The sequence below is a fragment of the Pelophylax lessonae genome (assembly GCF_965119305.1).
Source record: "Pelophylax lessonae genome assembly, chromosome: 4".
Classification (NCBI taxonomy): domain Eukaryota; kingdom Metazoa; phylum Chordata; class Amphibia; order Anura; family Ranidae; genus Pelophylax; species Pelophylax lessonae.
In genome coordinates this window covers 72050930-72067490 of record NC_138771.1, presented here as the reverse complement: position 1 = coordinate 72067490, position 16561 = coordinate 72050930, and the positions used below count along the sequence as shown (strand labels likewise).

The following is a 16561-nucleotide window of genomic DNA, read 5'->3' as shown; positions in this document are numbered from 1 at the left end:
CAGTAGCTATTTATCTACTTTGATTGTCTAGCTGAATGAATTACATTTTGGAATTTGCCAGAGGCCTAAAGTGTTTTGCATAAAATGGTTACTTTCTCACCTCACCATTGAAGCTTTTTTTGACAAATGACTGTTTTACATACCAAAATACATGAATTAAAGGGGATCTTTGATGAAACAAAGTACATACTTGAGAAGTTCCTCTTGTAAATTTGCCAATCTCAGTTTTGTGGACACCAAACTTAAAGGATCAGTTCACCTTAAAAAAATAAATACACCTCTTTTTCAGGTAAAAAAATGTGCATTTATTATTATTATTTTTTTTTTGCTTGAAGCCTGGAAAGTATTGCACCCATGATCAGCAGATCGTGGTGTGTTGCAGGACTCCTGCAAACTTCTCTATAACTGTTTGCTGGTACAGATACACACTGACAGGAAGATTGAATGAAGTACCAGAGCGCTCAACAGCACCATGGTAGTTTATTGAAACTACAACTCGACAGCCGCAAAGGCTGTCTTCGATGGACTACACTTTGAGGGATAATTTTTTTTCTACCCAGAGGCGGGCTTTAAGTTTGGGTTATTGAGACTGAACCCATCTATTTTTAAAGCATCACTAAAGGAATTTTTGTTTTCCCTTTTTGGATAGAGTAAGGGAGGGATTTAACCCCTGTTGGGTTTTTTTGCCATCTGTTTACCATTGAGGAGATTTCCCTTCACTTCCTGTCCCATAGCCGAAACAGGAAGTGAGAGGAAATCCCTCCAAAGTGAGGGAATCCAGGTGTGTCACCAGGGTCACTAGAACTAGTGTCCCCATTGGAAGATTTCCCCTCTGTTACTATTCTGGTGTCCACCCAAAATGTGGGATTTTCTTTTACTTTTAATCATAATGGTAAACAGGACAACTAGAGTGTCTGAATCTCCCTAACCGGAGCACAGACAGCAATAATACATGACAAGCGCTGTGTTCTCTTGTTTCACTAATACCTGACAGTTGTTCTAATCCCTCTCAGTTCTATCCAAAACCAAGAAAAAAAAGTTGGTTCTTTATTGACACGTTAAACCTTTATCTTACATAGTTACATAGATAGTCTGATTGAAAAAAAGGCACAAGTCCATCCAGTTCAACCGATAAAAGGGGAAAAAAGAATTCCAACCCTAAATACACAATCCTATACCCACAGTTAATCCAGTAATCAGGAAGGCAAAAAAAAAACCCAACAAAGCATGATCCTATTTGCTCCAACAGGGGAAAAAAATTCCTTCCTGATCCCCCGAGAGGCAACCAGATATTCCCTGGATCAACTTTGCCTGTAAATGTTAGTATCCAGTTATATTATATAGTATAGTTATAGACAATCTACTGAGCTGGCCAGAACCACCTCTGGAGGGAGTCTATTCCACATTTTCACAGTTCTTACTGTAAATACATTTTTCCATATTTGGAGATTAAATCTCCTTTCCTCAAGATGTAAAGAGTGCCCCCTTGACCTCTTTGATGACCCTAAAATTAATAACGCAACACAGAGTTCACTATATGAACCACTTATGTATACATGCTGATCATATCCCCCTTAATCTCCTTTTCGCAAGAGAGAACAAATTCAATTCCTCTAATGCTTCCTCATAGCTGAGCTCCTCCATGCCTCTTATCAGTTTGGCCCTTCTCTGCACTTTCTCCAGTTCCCCGATTATCCTTTTTGTGAACTGGTGCCCAAAACTGAACTGCATATTCCAGATGAGGTATTACTAATGGTTGGTACATGGGCAAAATCATATCCCTATCTCTGGAGTCCATACCTCTCAATACAAGAGAGGATTTGGCTCGCTATGGAAACCACAGCTTGGCATTGCATGCTATTATTTATTATTATTAACCACTTCCATACCGGGCAAATTCTGGCACTCTGCTCCTACATGTAAAGAAAATCATCATTTCTCTATTGTTCATTGACAGACACAGCTCTATATTCTTAACCATTAGGTTATGCTGCCCCCTACAGGAGTAGGACACTAGGCAGGAAAAAACTTTACCATGCCTATGGGGCAGTCCCTGCAGGCATACACCCACTCACTCTGCTATAGGATTCAGTTTGTTTGTGCTTAGTTTAGGAGTAGGACCTAGTTCCCGGCTGGGACTTCAGTCTTAGCTTATTTTTTTTATTTTAAAGGGAACCTTTGTTAAAAATTTAAATTTTTTAACTAGTTATGTTCCTGAGAGAACTGCAATAAACAGCTGGACTGGGTTTCCGACTGGATATCCTAGATCCTTAAGGTCTCCCAGTCCGGCCAGCGAGCATGTGCAGGTTATAGCCCAGCGCTAGGCCTCGCCACGACAGAGCTCCAATGGACGGGGGCTGGCCCGTGAGTGGAACACCTCGCCGGGACGCACGCGACCTGGTTCGGGGGAACTGGGGGGGGGGAAACGCACCGATGCCTCTAATGTGGATCCGCCAGGGGGGGTTAATCCTGGTGGGGGTCCCTGCTAGGGAACCCCAGTGCCACCAGATCGTCTGACCTCTCAGGGGGTCCTGGAGACCGTATGGTGCGCCGAGGGGGCCGTCATTTTCTTGTAGAATTGTTGAGCTCCATTTTTCAGATGTTCCAATTGAAATGCATGGGCAGCCATTTTATTGTGGGTTCCCCCTAGGAATGCATTGAGCGGCTGTTTTCCCGGAGCCTGCGAACAGTGGACAGCAGGGAGCAGCTTGGCCTTTACTCTAGTCATGATCCAGGTACTTCCTCTTCCTGTGAAGATTGTTTCTCTGCACAGCAGACCGATTCTATTCTCCATATCAGATGGTGGTATGTCTATTTGGGTCCCTGTAGGTCTCTCTTTCTCACCCTGCTATTTGCAGTGCTAGTGGCTGGGACTTGTAGTACCGCTGGTGCAGCGGTGTGGGTCCGTTTTTTTTGCAGTTTTCTTAAAGTGACACTGCGCTATTCCAGGTTTCACATGGAGCCCCAGGAACAAGTTTCACCTACAGATTCCCTCCTGGTGGTTGTGGGGACCTCCGGGTCGCAACCCCTGTCTGCCTTAATGGCGGTTTTGGTGTCAAAAGTGGATATGGTTTTAAAAAATACCACTAGTAAAAAGCGCACTATGCCCTCTCCTGTATCCTCAGATTTTGAGGTAGATGTGGCTGCCGCAGACGCAGGTTACCCTGAGGGTTCTGCGTCTTCGCACTCGGATGGCAAGGACGACATATCCTCATCTGCAGCCGCGCGGGAACACGCGCTGGTTGAGGCACTTATAGTGTCAGTGCAGGAAACTCTAAAAATGCCGGATGAGATTCTGCAGCGTTAGGGACGCAGGTGTCTTTTGGCACACGCAAATCCCAGAAGTTGGGCAAGTTGTTCCCTTGTCCGGAACTTTTGGACAAAATTGTCTCTGACCAATTGGAGAATGTAGTCCTCCAGGGAGAAACTGTCCGAGGAGAATGAGTGCGAGGTACCCTTATTACACATTCCCCCCCCCAAAAAATCTGAAATAGACCCCCCTTAACTAATATTGCCCTTAATTGTAAATTTTAAAAAGTGTATCACTATGTAAATTCATCATCCCTAAAGTTGCCCGAGTAGATCCATCGTTAATGACAAAGACCCACCTTCCAATGATGTTGCCACAGTGACCCCCTGTTTTTTCTTCTCCGCACTACTGCCGTTAAATGATAGATTCCAGGCTGGCTGCTGTTTGCAAACAAACTGGCCAGGGATCCTGATTGACCTCATTGACCAAATATAGTCATAATAGTTTATGGTCAATGAGGTCTTTCAGGATCCACTTGAAAGTCTCCCACCCAATGTAGAAAGGCAAGGGGCCTGTGATGATGCTACTGCTGCTGGTATTGGCGCTACCACCTCTTAGTGCCAGGTCACACCTGTGTGATGCGGGAAGGCTGCGAATTCGCAGCCTGTTCCCGCATCTCAAACGCACATCTGGCTGTTCACACTGCCATATGCGATACACAGGGGGTGTCAATTAAATGTTAACGACACCCTCAGTTTGATCGCATATCGCAGTGCGATCTGACAGTTCGCACAGGATCGGATCGCACAAGTGTGAACCACTGTGCGATCCGATCCTGATGCGGCTGAAAAAAAGGGTCATGTGCGACTTTTGTGCGGGTGCAGTGCGAATTTAGCCATACAAAGTGTATGGCTGAATTTGCACTGCACATCCGATCGCATGTAATGAAGGAGCAGTGCGCTCTGATATTACATGCGATCGCCGCACACGCTATAGTGTGAACCGGCACTAAATGACAGATACTTGACTGGGTTGTTTACAGACAGTAGCCAAACAGGGACCTGTCATTTTTGCATCAGAAGCTTCTGCTTGTAAACAAACCAATCGGGATGCTGGGTGATGTCCTTGACCAAACAGTGTCAAAGCAATTTTAAGTGAATGACATACCCCAGGATTCCTGGCGGGTTTGTTTACAAATAAAAACCAACAACAAAGAGAAGGGCGCACGGACCTAGTGCATTACCACTAAAAACATTTATTAAGATTGTAAAACGTATATATTATACTCCCAAAACAGATGTGAATGTTGCACACATCAACATGGAATCTCCAAGGTAGCCAAGGCACTGCGGAATGCTGGATGGCATGCAGTGTACCGCATGGATCAGCTAAGGCTAGGCTGATGCGTTTTGAGGGCAAACCCTCTTCCTCAGAGCCAAGAGACGCTGCTGAGGAAGAGGGTTCGCCCTCGAAACACGTCAGTTTAGCCTTAGCAGATCCATGCGGTACACTGCATGCCATCCAGCATTGCGCAGTGCCTTGGCTACCTTGAAAATTCCATGTTGATTATGTTGATGTGTGCAACATTCACACCTGTTTTGTGAGTGTAATATATACGGTTTACAATTTTAATAAATGTTTTCAGTGGTAATGCACTAGGTCGGTGCGCCCTTCTCTTTGTTGTTGTCTTCCAGTGTGTTTCGGATACCCTTGATCCTGAGGGGGGCAGCAAGACCATAAGTCATACCTACCTAAGTCTACCTGAAGCATTTCTCTTCCCCCCCCATCATATATCACTCGAGCGCAGGAGAATTGTTGTATACAAATAAAAACCAGCCTGGGATTTGTCGTTCTGTGACGGTTGCCATGGCATTGGGGCAAAATTGTCAGGCGGCAGTTCATCATAATTACATAGTTAGTCTGGATGAAAAAAGACACAAGTCCATCCAGTTCAAACCATAGAAGGAAAAATAAAATAAAAACCTATACCCACAGTTGATCCAGAGGAAGGCAAAAACCACCAATAAAACAGGATCCAAAATATTTGGGGGACAGGATGTGGGTATATAGCTCTTGTCTCCTTAACTAACCACAAAACTTTTTTGGTGGACCAAACAAGAATTTGATAGAGAGGGGATCTTATAAAATATAGTATTAAATATATATAAACATTATTTCCTTTTTTTTTTTTTGGGGGGGGGCTTGCAGCATATTATGTGTTAATTTATTTAGTGATCATGTTTAGTTTATAATTGTTCTTGGTATTTCATTTGTTTTTTTGCAATCTACTCATCAGGTTACCTGTGGTGCTGTGATATGTCCACCCCCTCTTGCCTCCCTTACTTGACTGTTCAATTGTTTAAGTGTCCTGAGGCAAGGAGGAGGACAGAGGCAAGCATGCACAGGTTCAGTAGCTCGTGTCACCGTTGCATATTAGAGTTAGCCAGTCTCCAGGGTCCCTAAGGTGCTGTCAATGACATGTTAGTATACATGCAGGCACCTGTCTGCAGTTCAGTAGCTTTCAAGTGAGCACAGATTAAATTAAGTGTTATCATTTGTCTATTTTTAGCACTATAAACACTTTGCATAGCATGTATGTATGTGTGTGTATTAGTCCATTTGTATTTCACTTTTGCTACAGCTCAGGAACATATGCCTTTGGCAATTGTGTATAAGCTGTTAATGTGTAGAGCAGCGAGGCTATAAATGTGGTCCCTAATTTCTGTTATGGGTCACATATATTATCTATATTTGTTTTCTTTCAATAGAGAATAATTTTTGTTTCAGCTTCACTGGAACCATTATTGTTTATTACCTGTGACTTACCACCTGTCAAATAAATCATGATCCATTAACTGAAATATGTGCAATGCACTGCATAAATTCTGATTAAAGCTGAACCCCAGGAATTCAGCCTAAAATATCTAATATGTTCTGGCATACTATGAATGAAGTCCAGTGAGGTGCATGCCACCTCCTGGACATATTTCTTTAGATCTGACAGTTTTATGGAGCTCTGGGAGCACAGCTATCGCTACAGTCCAGGAGCTCTGACAGAAGAGATGCAGTGTACTCACACACAGCAGCTCTGTCCACTCTACCTCCATGCTACCCAATTACAGCAGCATTTGCATTTTGTGAATGGGTTCACATAACACAAAATACTCTGCAATTGGGCAGGAGCTGGCACAACGACTGCATGCAGCTATGCAGCTGTCAAAGCTGAGACCAGAAGTTCGAGCATCAGAACACTGGAAGTCTAGTGATAGCTACAGTATCTCACAAAAGTGAGTACACCACTCACATTTTTGTAAATATTTTATTATATCTTTTCATGTGACAACACTAAAAAAAATGACACTTTGCTACAATATAAAGTAGTGTGTGTACAGCTTGTATAACAGTGTAAATTTGCTGTCCCCTCAAAATAACTCAACACACAGCCATTAATGTCTAAACCGCTGGCAACAAAAGCGAGTACACCCCTAAGTGGAAATGTCTAAATTGGGCCCAAAGTGTCAATATTTTGCGTTGCCACTGGAGTCCTCTTCCACTCCTCAATGATGACCTCACATAGCTGGTGGATGTTAGAGACCTTGCACTCCTCCACCTTCCATTTGAGGATGCCCCACAGATGTTCAATAAGTTTTAGGTCTGGAGACATGCTTGGCCAGTCCATCACCTTTACCCTCAGCTTCTTTAGCATGGCAGTGGTCATCTTGGAGGTGAGTTTGGGGTTGTTATCATGTTGAAATACTGCCCTGCGGCCCAGTCTCTGAAGGGAGGGGATCATGCTCTGCTTCAGTATGTCATAGTACATGTTGGCATTCATGGTTTCCTCAATGAACTGTAGCTCCCCAGTGCCGACAGCACTCATGCAGCCCCAGACCATGACACTCCCACCACCATGCTTGACTATAGGCAAGACACACTTGTCTTTGTACACCTCACCTGATTGCCACCACACACACTTGACACCATCTGAACCAAATAAGTTTATCTTGGTCTCATCAGACCACAGGACATGGTTCCAGCAATCCATGTCTTTAGTCTGTTTGTCTTCAGCAAATTGTTTGCGGGCTTTCTTGTGCATCATCTTTAGAAGAGGCTTCCTACTGGGACGACAGCCATGCAGACCAATTTGATGCAGTGTGCAGCGTATGGTCTGAGCACTGACAGGCTGCGCCCCCACCCCTTCAACCTCTGCAGCAATGCTGGCAGCACTCATACGTCTATTTCCCAAAGACAACCTCTGGATATGACGCTAAGCATGTGCACTCAACTGTTTTGGTCGACCATGGCGTGGCCTGTCCTGAGTGGAACCTGTCTTGTTAAACCGCTGTATGGTCTTGGTCACCGTGCTGCAGCTCAGTTTCAGGCTCTTGGCAATTTTCTTATAGCCTTAGTCTAGGCCAGTGATGGCGAACCTTGGCACCCCACATGTTTTGGAACCACATTTCTCTTGCGTCCTCTGACAGTTGCAGCTCGTTTGGTATATATTCACGAGTGGGTAATGGCGCACTCTGCAGGAATAAGCTAGACAGTGAAGGGTTAATTAAAAAACTTCACACTGAGACACACCTCTAGGGGGCCGTACCTTAGCCATTTTCCTGACACAGTTAGCACTGTTCTCCAGTTTCATGCTGCCTAGTGTCAGGAGTAGGTCTAGGTCTTCCCAGCTGGGACCTATGTCTCAGTTTTTTTGTTTTTTTATTTTAAAAACAATTTTTCTCTTTGAAAATAGTATTTGATTTTCTCATTCACTCACTATCGCTAGTTAGTCAGGAGGATCCCTGGAGGACTACAAGCGACAGCAGAGCGGGGCCTCACACTGGTTAATCTAGATTCTTATGGAGTCCCAGCCTGCCAACGAGCGTCGCAGGTCATTGGTGCGCCCAGGCCTTGCAACGACTGTGCCCCTGAGAATGGGGATGAGCCTTCGGAGATCCATCTTCACCGGAATGTCTCAACTTCATTCCTGGCTGACGGCATCCCCACTCAGAGTGGGAGGTTTTTCCGTATCGGAGCGGAGCCCACTATCCGTGGTATGGTGAGTGATGCTACGCCCGTGTGCCTGGGACAGTTGTCTGTGGGGTGTTATGTGGGCCCACTCCTGGGGGATGGCAGGAAAAGGGGGTCTCTGTTGTATCTCCCCTCCTGGCCCTTTTGTGCGGCCCCTACCTCCCTGCCCAGCTGGGGGCGCACTGTGGTATACACTGCTATGAATGTCTTGCCCCTCGCCTTATCTGGTTGTTCATAGGGATAAAGTGGTCTTGAGACCCAATCAATATTTTCTTCCCAAGGTGGTATCTGCCTTCCACCTCAACTAAGATATTGTCTTACCTTCGCTTTGTGCAAAACCCAAGCATCCCAAGGAATTTGCCTTACATTCCTTGGATGTGGTCCGGGCGGTCAGGGTTTACCTGTCTGCCACAGAGTCTTTTAGGAAGTCTGATTCCCTGTTTGTCCTTCCCGAGGGACCTCGGAAGGGTTCGGCTCCGTCCGCTGCAAGCATCTCCAAATGGATCAGATAGACTACTGTTCAGGCCTATTCACTAAAGGGTCAGGTGCCTCCTTTGCCTGTGAGGGCACATTCTACTAGAGCTGTCAGTGCCTCTTGGGCGTTTCGCCATCAGGCTTCTGTGGCTCAGGTGTGCAAAGCGGCGACCTGGTCGTCTGTGCACACTTTCAGGAAATTTTACAAACTTGATGTGATGGCGTCCTCGGATGCTTCCTTTGGCCGCAAAGTTTTGAGTGCGGTGGTTGTTTGAAGAGACGTGTTATTATGTCTCTTTTCTGGGGTGTTTTTTGTTTTGGGTTAGCTCCTGTTGAGCTGCTGTTGCCCTGTTAGCTCAGTTTTTCTATGGCCTGGTTGACACATTACCTTGTCTATAGGTTGCGTCTTCCCACCCCGTCACACTTGCACTGCTTTGGGACGTCCCACTCGTGAAGGTATACCGAACGGGCTGCGACTGTCAGAGGACATGAGAAAATTGAGTTTTTGTAAGAACTTACGTAAAACTCTTTTCTCTTAATTTTTATTAACCCATTACTGCCTAGCTTACTCCTGCAGAGAGCACCATTACAAACTCTTGAAGGTATACCGAACGGGCTGCAACTGTCAGAGGACTCGGATAAAAGAGTTTTACGGTAAGTTCTTACAAAAACTCAATTTTCCCATGATGTTCAACTACACTGCAAAGTCCATGAGCATCATGGGAAATGTAGTTCCAAAACATCTGGGGTGCCAAGGTTCGCCATCACTGGTCTAGGCCATCTTTATGTAGAGCAACAATTCTTTTTTTTCAGATCCTCAGAGAGTTCTTTGCCATGAGGTGCCATGTTGAGCTTTCAGTGACCAGTAAGAGAGTGAGAGCGATAACACCAAATTTAACACACCTGCTCCCCTTTCACAACTGAGACCTTGTAACACTAACGAGTCACATGACACCAGGGAGGGAAAATGGCTGATTGGGCCCAATTTGGACATTTTTACTCAGGGGTGTAGTCACTCTTTTTGCCAGTGGTTTAAACATTAATGGCTGTGTGTTGAGTAATTTTGAGGGGACAGCAAATTTACACTTATACAAGCAGTACACTCACTACTTTACACTGTAGCAAAATGTAATTTCTTCAGTGTTGTCACATGAAAAGATATAATAAAATATTTACAAAAATGTGAGGGGTCACTTTTTTGGGAGACTGGTTGCTGCCACTCCATAAAAAATGTCAATTGTAAATTAAAGAGATAAGTCAGTGAGGTTGCAAACGCCTCATTGGACTTAACCCCTAGTAATCCAGGACATTTTCCAGAATGGCCTAATTCTTTGAGTTCGGCTTTAAATCGTCAGCTCCACCTTTACAGATTATATTTATGCAAGAAGTTTGCGTTATATTTATTGAGTGAGTTTTTATTTTATTTTTTCTGCTAGGACCATGTAGTCAATCAAGGCAGCACTGATAGACCACATGTATCGCTATGCACTGCTGATTTAGAGATCTATAAGACACATAATGCTGGAGACTGAAAGGTCAGGTTCTTGCTTAGCTTAAAACTAGCACTGCTGTTATGGATAATCTGTCCGTCACTTTCCTTCTGTACCTGCTTCTGCCTTTCTCCTTAACACCAAGGTCTATTGTTTTTATTTTCCTCTGTAAATGTACACTATTGGATCCATTGTCTATTGCGATTTTAAGTGGTCTGTTTTTTGTTTTAATTTTGTTTTGTTTTGTTTTTTGTACAGAAATGGGATTTTTGATATCTGACCCTGACCTTTGATGAAATCACAGTCAAAATTGTTTTCTCTTTCACCAGGTACTCTCAGAAACATCCTCAAAGTCAGGAGGCTATCGTCTCTTCACTTCGTATCCTAGGCAAACATCAGAATTGAAACAAAGTGGTCTAGGTATGTTGGGGCCCTTTCTCAGTTATTTTATTGTGGGTATACTAAACAAGTAGGTATATATTTTATATTTAAATATTCACTTCACATGTGATAATAGCAATGAAATCAACACATCTCAGGTGACCTGTTATAGGTTGGAGAACTTTCCCCTGTTAAGAAGCCAATGTAGCTTTAACCTTGCATTTGTGTTTTGATTTTTTTTTTTTTTACATTTTCCAGGTCTTTATGAGGAAATCTTTTATATTAAAAGTTATTGGTTTTAGAAGTTGATTTTGAGTATAGTGCACCAGTAACGTGTTCCTGCGGACTGCAGCAACAAGGCAAACAACTTTTAAAGGGTGCTTTCTTTTAAGGACCTTAAACTAGCCGCGCACAGAGTGAATTTCTATGGGTTCCTGATGAACTGGACAAAATTTGAGTTGTGGATGACCCTATTAGCATCTTTCCCCCTCAACATCACTCCTTCTTAACCACCCCAGCCCTGGAAGGTTTTACCCCCTAACGACCAGGCCATTTTTTGCGATCCGGAACTGCATTGCTTTAACTTGCAATTGCGTGGTCATGCGAAGCTGTACCCAAATACAATTGATGTCCCTTTTTTCCCACAAATAGAGCCTTCTTTTGGTGGTATTTGATCACCTCTGAAGTTTTGCGTGTTTTTGCTGTAAACAAAAAAGAGCGTCAATTTTGAAAAAAAATATTTTCTACTTTCTGCTATAAAACATTCCCAATAAAAAAATTAAAAATTAAAAAAAAATCTATTTTTTTTTATCATTTTAGACTGATTTGTATTCTACGAGATATTGTTGGTTAAAAAAAAATCCCAAAAAGCGTATAATTATTGGTTTGCACAAAAGTTATAGAGTTTACAAACTACGGGATAGATTTATGGACTTTTTATTTTTTTATTAGCAATGGCGGCGATCAGCAATTTTTAATCGGGACTGCCATATTGCGGCGGACAAATCTGACACTAAGTGACACTTTTTGGGGAGCAGTGACATTAATACAGTGATCAGTGCTAAATAATATGCACTGTTACTGTATAAATGACACTGGCAGGGAAGGGGTTAACACTGGGGGTGATCAAGGGGTGAAACGTGTTCCCTATATGTGCTTTCTAACTATGGGGGGGGGGGGGATTGAACAGAGGCAGAGAGAGATCTGTGATTCAGCTTAGCTCAATCACACAAGTTTTACCTGCCTCTCTAACAGGAGAGTCGTCTTGCATTGTTTACATTCCAGATGACTCTCCTGTCAGTATTGCCGAAGATTGCAGGAGGCCGCCGGGGATCGAGCCCGCTCCTCCCGCGGTCTGCCTCCCGTGGTCTGCCTCCCGCTGTGTCTAATCACGGAGCGCGGCTCCGGCGGTGCGGAAACCGCATGCACATAATCACTTAGATATACGTGATTATGCTCAGCCGAGCCGCCCTGCCGCAGTAAATCTGCCTGGATCGGTTGGCAAGTGGTTAAAATGGATGGAGCCTGGTGGAAAATTGTCAGCTGAACAGTGGCTGAATCTAATCCAAAAAAGTCACTATTCAGATATTCTCACAGCCACAGGTGCTCGCTCTCAAAGTACAGTAGCCTGGCAAGAAAGATTTGTCCATCCACACTGTTTGGCATAGATAGAGAAATCTAGTGATGCTCCTTGTTCAGCCCACGGGGTTAAAAAAAAAATATATCTTCTAGTGTATGGCCAGCTTTATGCGAAGTACACAGGGGCTGAATATCGGCCGGTATCTTCTGATTTAACAGGAACTGCCTGACATTCGGTCAGTGTGTACAGCTGTCCTTCTGACACGTATAAACGTTACGTTTGTACCTAGCCTTAGAGGCAAAGCAAACTTTTGTCTAGTGTCTTTTTATTTTTTATTTTTTTGGCCATTAAAATATTTTAATGCAGTCTTTATTTTGAGTCTTTGAGAGGATGCATAAAAGAGCAGTGCTTAGTTTACTCCATAGTTTATTCACAGACTTTTTTTTTTTTTTATAATATTATACTTTTATGTGTGATACATTTTGGAAGGGTCCCAATTACATTTTAAAGAAATGTTCACATTGTTTGATTCTTTTGTTCTCTTCCAGGAATTTCTGCCTGACAATAACTAGAGTCTTATGTAATAAAGCATTCCGTAAAACAAAAATTAATGTTAAAAAAAAAACAGTAACCAATAGTAATCGTATTTACTGCTCTGGGTAGATGTACATCATTAATCTTTGTTTTTAATTAAATGCCTAAGAGGGGAATGTGCTTCTGAAAAAAAAAAAATAATCCAGTTAGAAATGACTATTGATAGGTTGGGCATGGTTTTAAATATGGTTATAATACAGTATGTCGGTTAAATTACAGTATGTCCTTTCAATTTTATTTTTTCAATTTACAGTATTGGCAAGTAAATATTTTGAATTTTTTTAATGCGTGTTTGTACTTCTGTATTCAAGTTACAATTTAGGAAAATCAAAAGTTTTAAAAAACATACCGTATATTCAAGTGGTCAGAGTTGTGAATTATAAAACAATGTAAAAGTAGATGCACTTCATTCAATGATTTATGAGATGATGATGGAAAATCTATATTCTGTTCCCTCCTGATACATGGGAGGATTCATTAAGTTCTTGGAACATGGTTTTCTGGTAAGTTATTCCATATGGTGGCTTAGATGAAGAAGTGTGGTTTTGGCCACGTAAGCTATAGAACCATAAATGCAAACAAGGCAAATTGCCATTATGTGTGAGCATGCATTCTTGCACTTTATGGCACACTTACCTGTCAATGTGGCCTCCTCTAGTGGTGACTGGTCAGGGCTGAAATTGCTCCTTTGCCATCTCCCCTGTTGTTTTTTCCAGGTTCGGCAGCAACCCTCTTTAGCTATTAGAGTTACATGATGTAACTCCTGTTCATGCACACAGTGATTCTGCCTGGGAAGGTTTTTGTTTTTATGCATGTCTCAACAAAAAAAACTATTGCTCTCAGCAAGTGGGACTTTAGTTCTGCTTTAATTCAGTTTTAGTTAAAGTATGTAACATTGTTCGGACTCATGCACACTGCTGTTTCTGAACTTACGTTTATGGAGTTTTTGGCATTTTTTTGCCAAAGCCTCTGAACACAGCTCCATAAAAGCCTATGTGTCCATGCACACATAGACTTTTACCTGAGATTAGGAGCAGCTGTGTTTAGAGGCAGTGGAATACTACTCTCCTGAATGTATAAGAATCACGTTCAGAAGAGGAGAGTTTTGCCATAAAAACGCAGGGTGCGGCAAAAACGCGTGCAAATGTGCCTTACACGTTAATGCTAGGTCAGTTTATCGCTTTCATTTCGATGACCAGAATAAATTATTATTCTGGCCAATTAAATGAATTCACGCCCAAAAACTGGATGCTGCTAAACGCAGAAAAACTTTGCTAAATTCCGTACACGCGTTTACCAGTATCCAACATTTTTCTGCTGCCCAGGAGAAAGGCCATCTAGGGAACGTCTAGTGTGTATGTAGCCTTAAAGCTGCAGTCCTAATTGAATTCAATTCTGTGGTTACTCTCTTGATCTCCTCTCTCCACTGATACAGTATCTCATCCAGGAGTTTGTGTCTTTCTCATTGAAATCATTGGGGAATGTCTCAATGAAAATTCTCATTTTTTTTTGTCTTTATAAAAAACATGTTCTACTTACCTCCTCTGTGAAGTTGGTTTTGCACAGAGCAGCCCGGATCCTCCTCGTCTCTGGTCCCTTGTTGCTGCTCCTGGCCCCTCCCTCCTATCGAGTGCCCCCACAGCAAGCAGCTTGCTGTGGGGGCACCTGAGCCGAGCTGCAGCTCTGTGTGTCCACTCAGACACAAAGCTGCCGTTCGGCCCCTCCCCCTCTCTCTCCTGATTAGCTAACTGACTTTGACAGCCACAGGAGCCAGCAGCGCTGTGTCCCAGCCAATCAGGAGGGAAAGTCCCCGACAGCCAAGGGACTCGTAGACATCGCTGTATAGAGATGGGGCTCAGGTAAGTATTAGGGGGTGTTGGGGAGGCTGCTACACCAAGAAGGTTTTTTATATTAATGCAAAGAATGCATTAGGATAAAAAACCTTTTGCCTTTACAACTCCTTTAATACCAACACATTTACTAATAACAAAGAAGATAGGACATCAAACTCCACAAAATCTAAATTAGTAGTTTTAGCTGAATGTGTTTTCATCATTTTGGAAAAAGCAGGGTGTATGTTGTGTCGATTCAGTAATTTCAGACACATAATGGGCCATAGAATGAGCTTGAACTTTCTCTTCTACTCATTTTTAGTGTAGTATAGCAGCCATAAGTCATTTGTTAGCAGTGAACAAATATTTTCAAAAAGGTTAAAACAATCAGAAAAATATAGCAAAGAATGGTATCAGGATGTAGGTTTGGAGAAAAACAGAGCACTAGCTATACAGCTTGGCTTGAACTACTATTGTCTACTTTCTGTCATTACTAACAAAATCATGTATTGTATTCTGGAGCTGGCTTTCACTGCTCACTAAAATAAACAATGCATCCTTTATCATCCACTCCGCTTCCAAATATTAATTTACATGCTTACAGATATTATGTGAATTAATAGGACACATGTCATCATTATCAAATCTCATGTTTCTTTTTTTTTTGTAAACTACCTCTTTACATAATGGTCTTTTACATGAATAGATAAAAATCATTAAAAAGACTATAGTCCCTGTGTCATGTGCCAGATAATAGACACATAATTGTTAGGGGGGATTCCTACCATTGAAAATATTTTTTCTTCATTAGTAGATCCGTTTTAGTTTTATTGTTTGTGAGAATGTGATTTTAGTCATGGCATGTCATCTCTAGTCAGTTGTAGTTTTTCCCTAGGATGTTTTCTGTTTTACATTTCTTTTAGCAGTATTCAACTTTGCATGTTCTTGTGATACATCCGTTTCTTGCAGGCTTTCCACGCTTTGATCGAGCATGAAGGTGCACCACTTCATTAAATATAAAGGGGTTTGTAGGGGCTCTGAAAATCACTTGTCACTGTCATTTTGTATTTACGTTTTCTTGATTTTTTTATTACGCCAGCAAACATCTTTCGTTCCTTTTCCAAAAATGCAGCTTTCCTCCCCTGGATTTTGTTTTTGGAAGGCCCCATATAACTCCTCTTACCTCATTATAGTTTGGGTTTTCCTTCACTTTGGACTTCATCCTTCTTTCCCTCCTTTATCTTGCTACTTTTGTAAGATACTGGAATCTAACTGTTGTGTGTGCTCTATTTTTGTGGTTGGCCATTTGCTGTTTCATCGTACTTGTGTACTTCACTACACATACAACTAACATATCTTCATAAGTGTACATCTGCTACATAAGCTTTTATTGTACCTAAAAATTTACCTGATTTATAAAGATGAGCCTAATAAAGATATTTTTTACATAATATTATATACAGTACATACCCAGAGGAGTCTTTAAAACTCTAAAGTATATTATGTCTTCTGTTACATAGAGGGTACATTTTTGTCTTTTTTTTTTGGTTATTCCTTTTTTCCTATGTTTGAAGCAGTGAAAAAGACAGATGGTCTCTTATAATGTGCTCCTCGTGACTGATGCATCATTCATGATCTGAGCATGAACGTACAAATTTCAATACTGTCTTTAAAGGAAACATTACAGAAAAGGGGAATTTTTGCTTGTCTGCCTCCTCCCCAACCTCCTCTTTAAGGTTTGGCACTTTGGGTTTTTTTTGGTTTTGACAGGTACACACTCCCACAACTAGTCCGATTGCCGCAGCGATCTGAGACAAACTTTAGCCCCTCTTTCTTCTCTAATAGCATTCTGGGATAAGTCAGAGGTCCTGAAAAGCTGTGGGACCATTCACAAAGTGCCACGCAGTTCACGCATGCTCAGCAGGAAGCCAGCTACGAA

At 42.3% G+C, this 16561-nt stretch overlaps 1 protein-coding gene across 11 annotated transcripts in view; it reads left to right on the top strand.

The window, feature by feature from the left end:
• PPIP5K1 (diphosphoinositol pentakisphosphate kinase 1) overlaps positions 1–16561 on the top strand; it is a 431068-nt gene that overhangs the window by 293987 nt on the left and 120520 nt on the right. For all 11 annotated transcript variants that reach the window (XM_082257041.1, XM_082257040.1, XM_082257039.1 and 8 more), the window contains one exon: positions 10566–10656. In XM_082257041.1, the coding sequence (XP_082113167.1) occupies positions 10566–10656 (91 nt within the window). The remainder of the gene's footprint in view (positions 1–10565; positions 10657–16561) is intronic.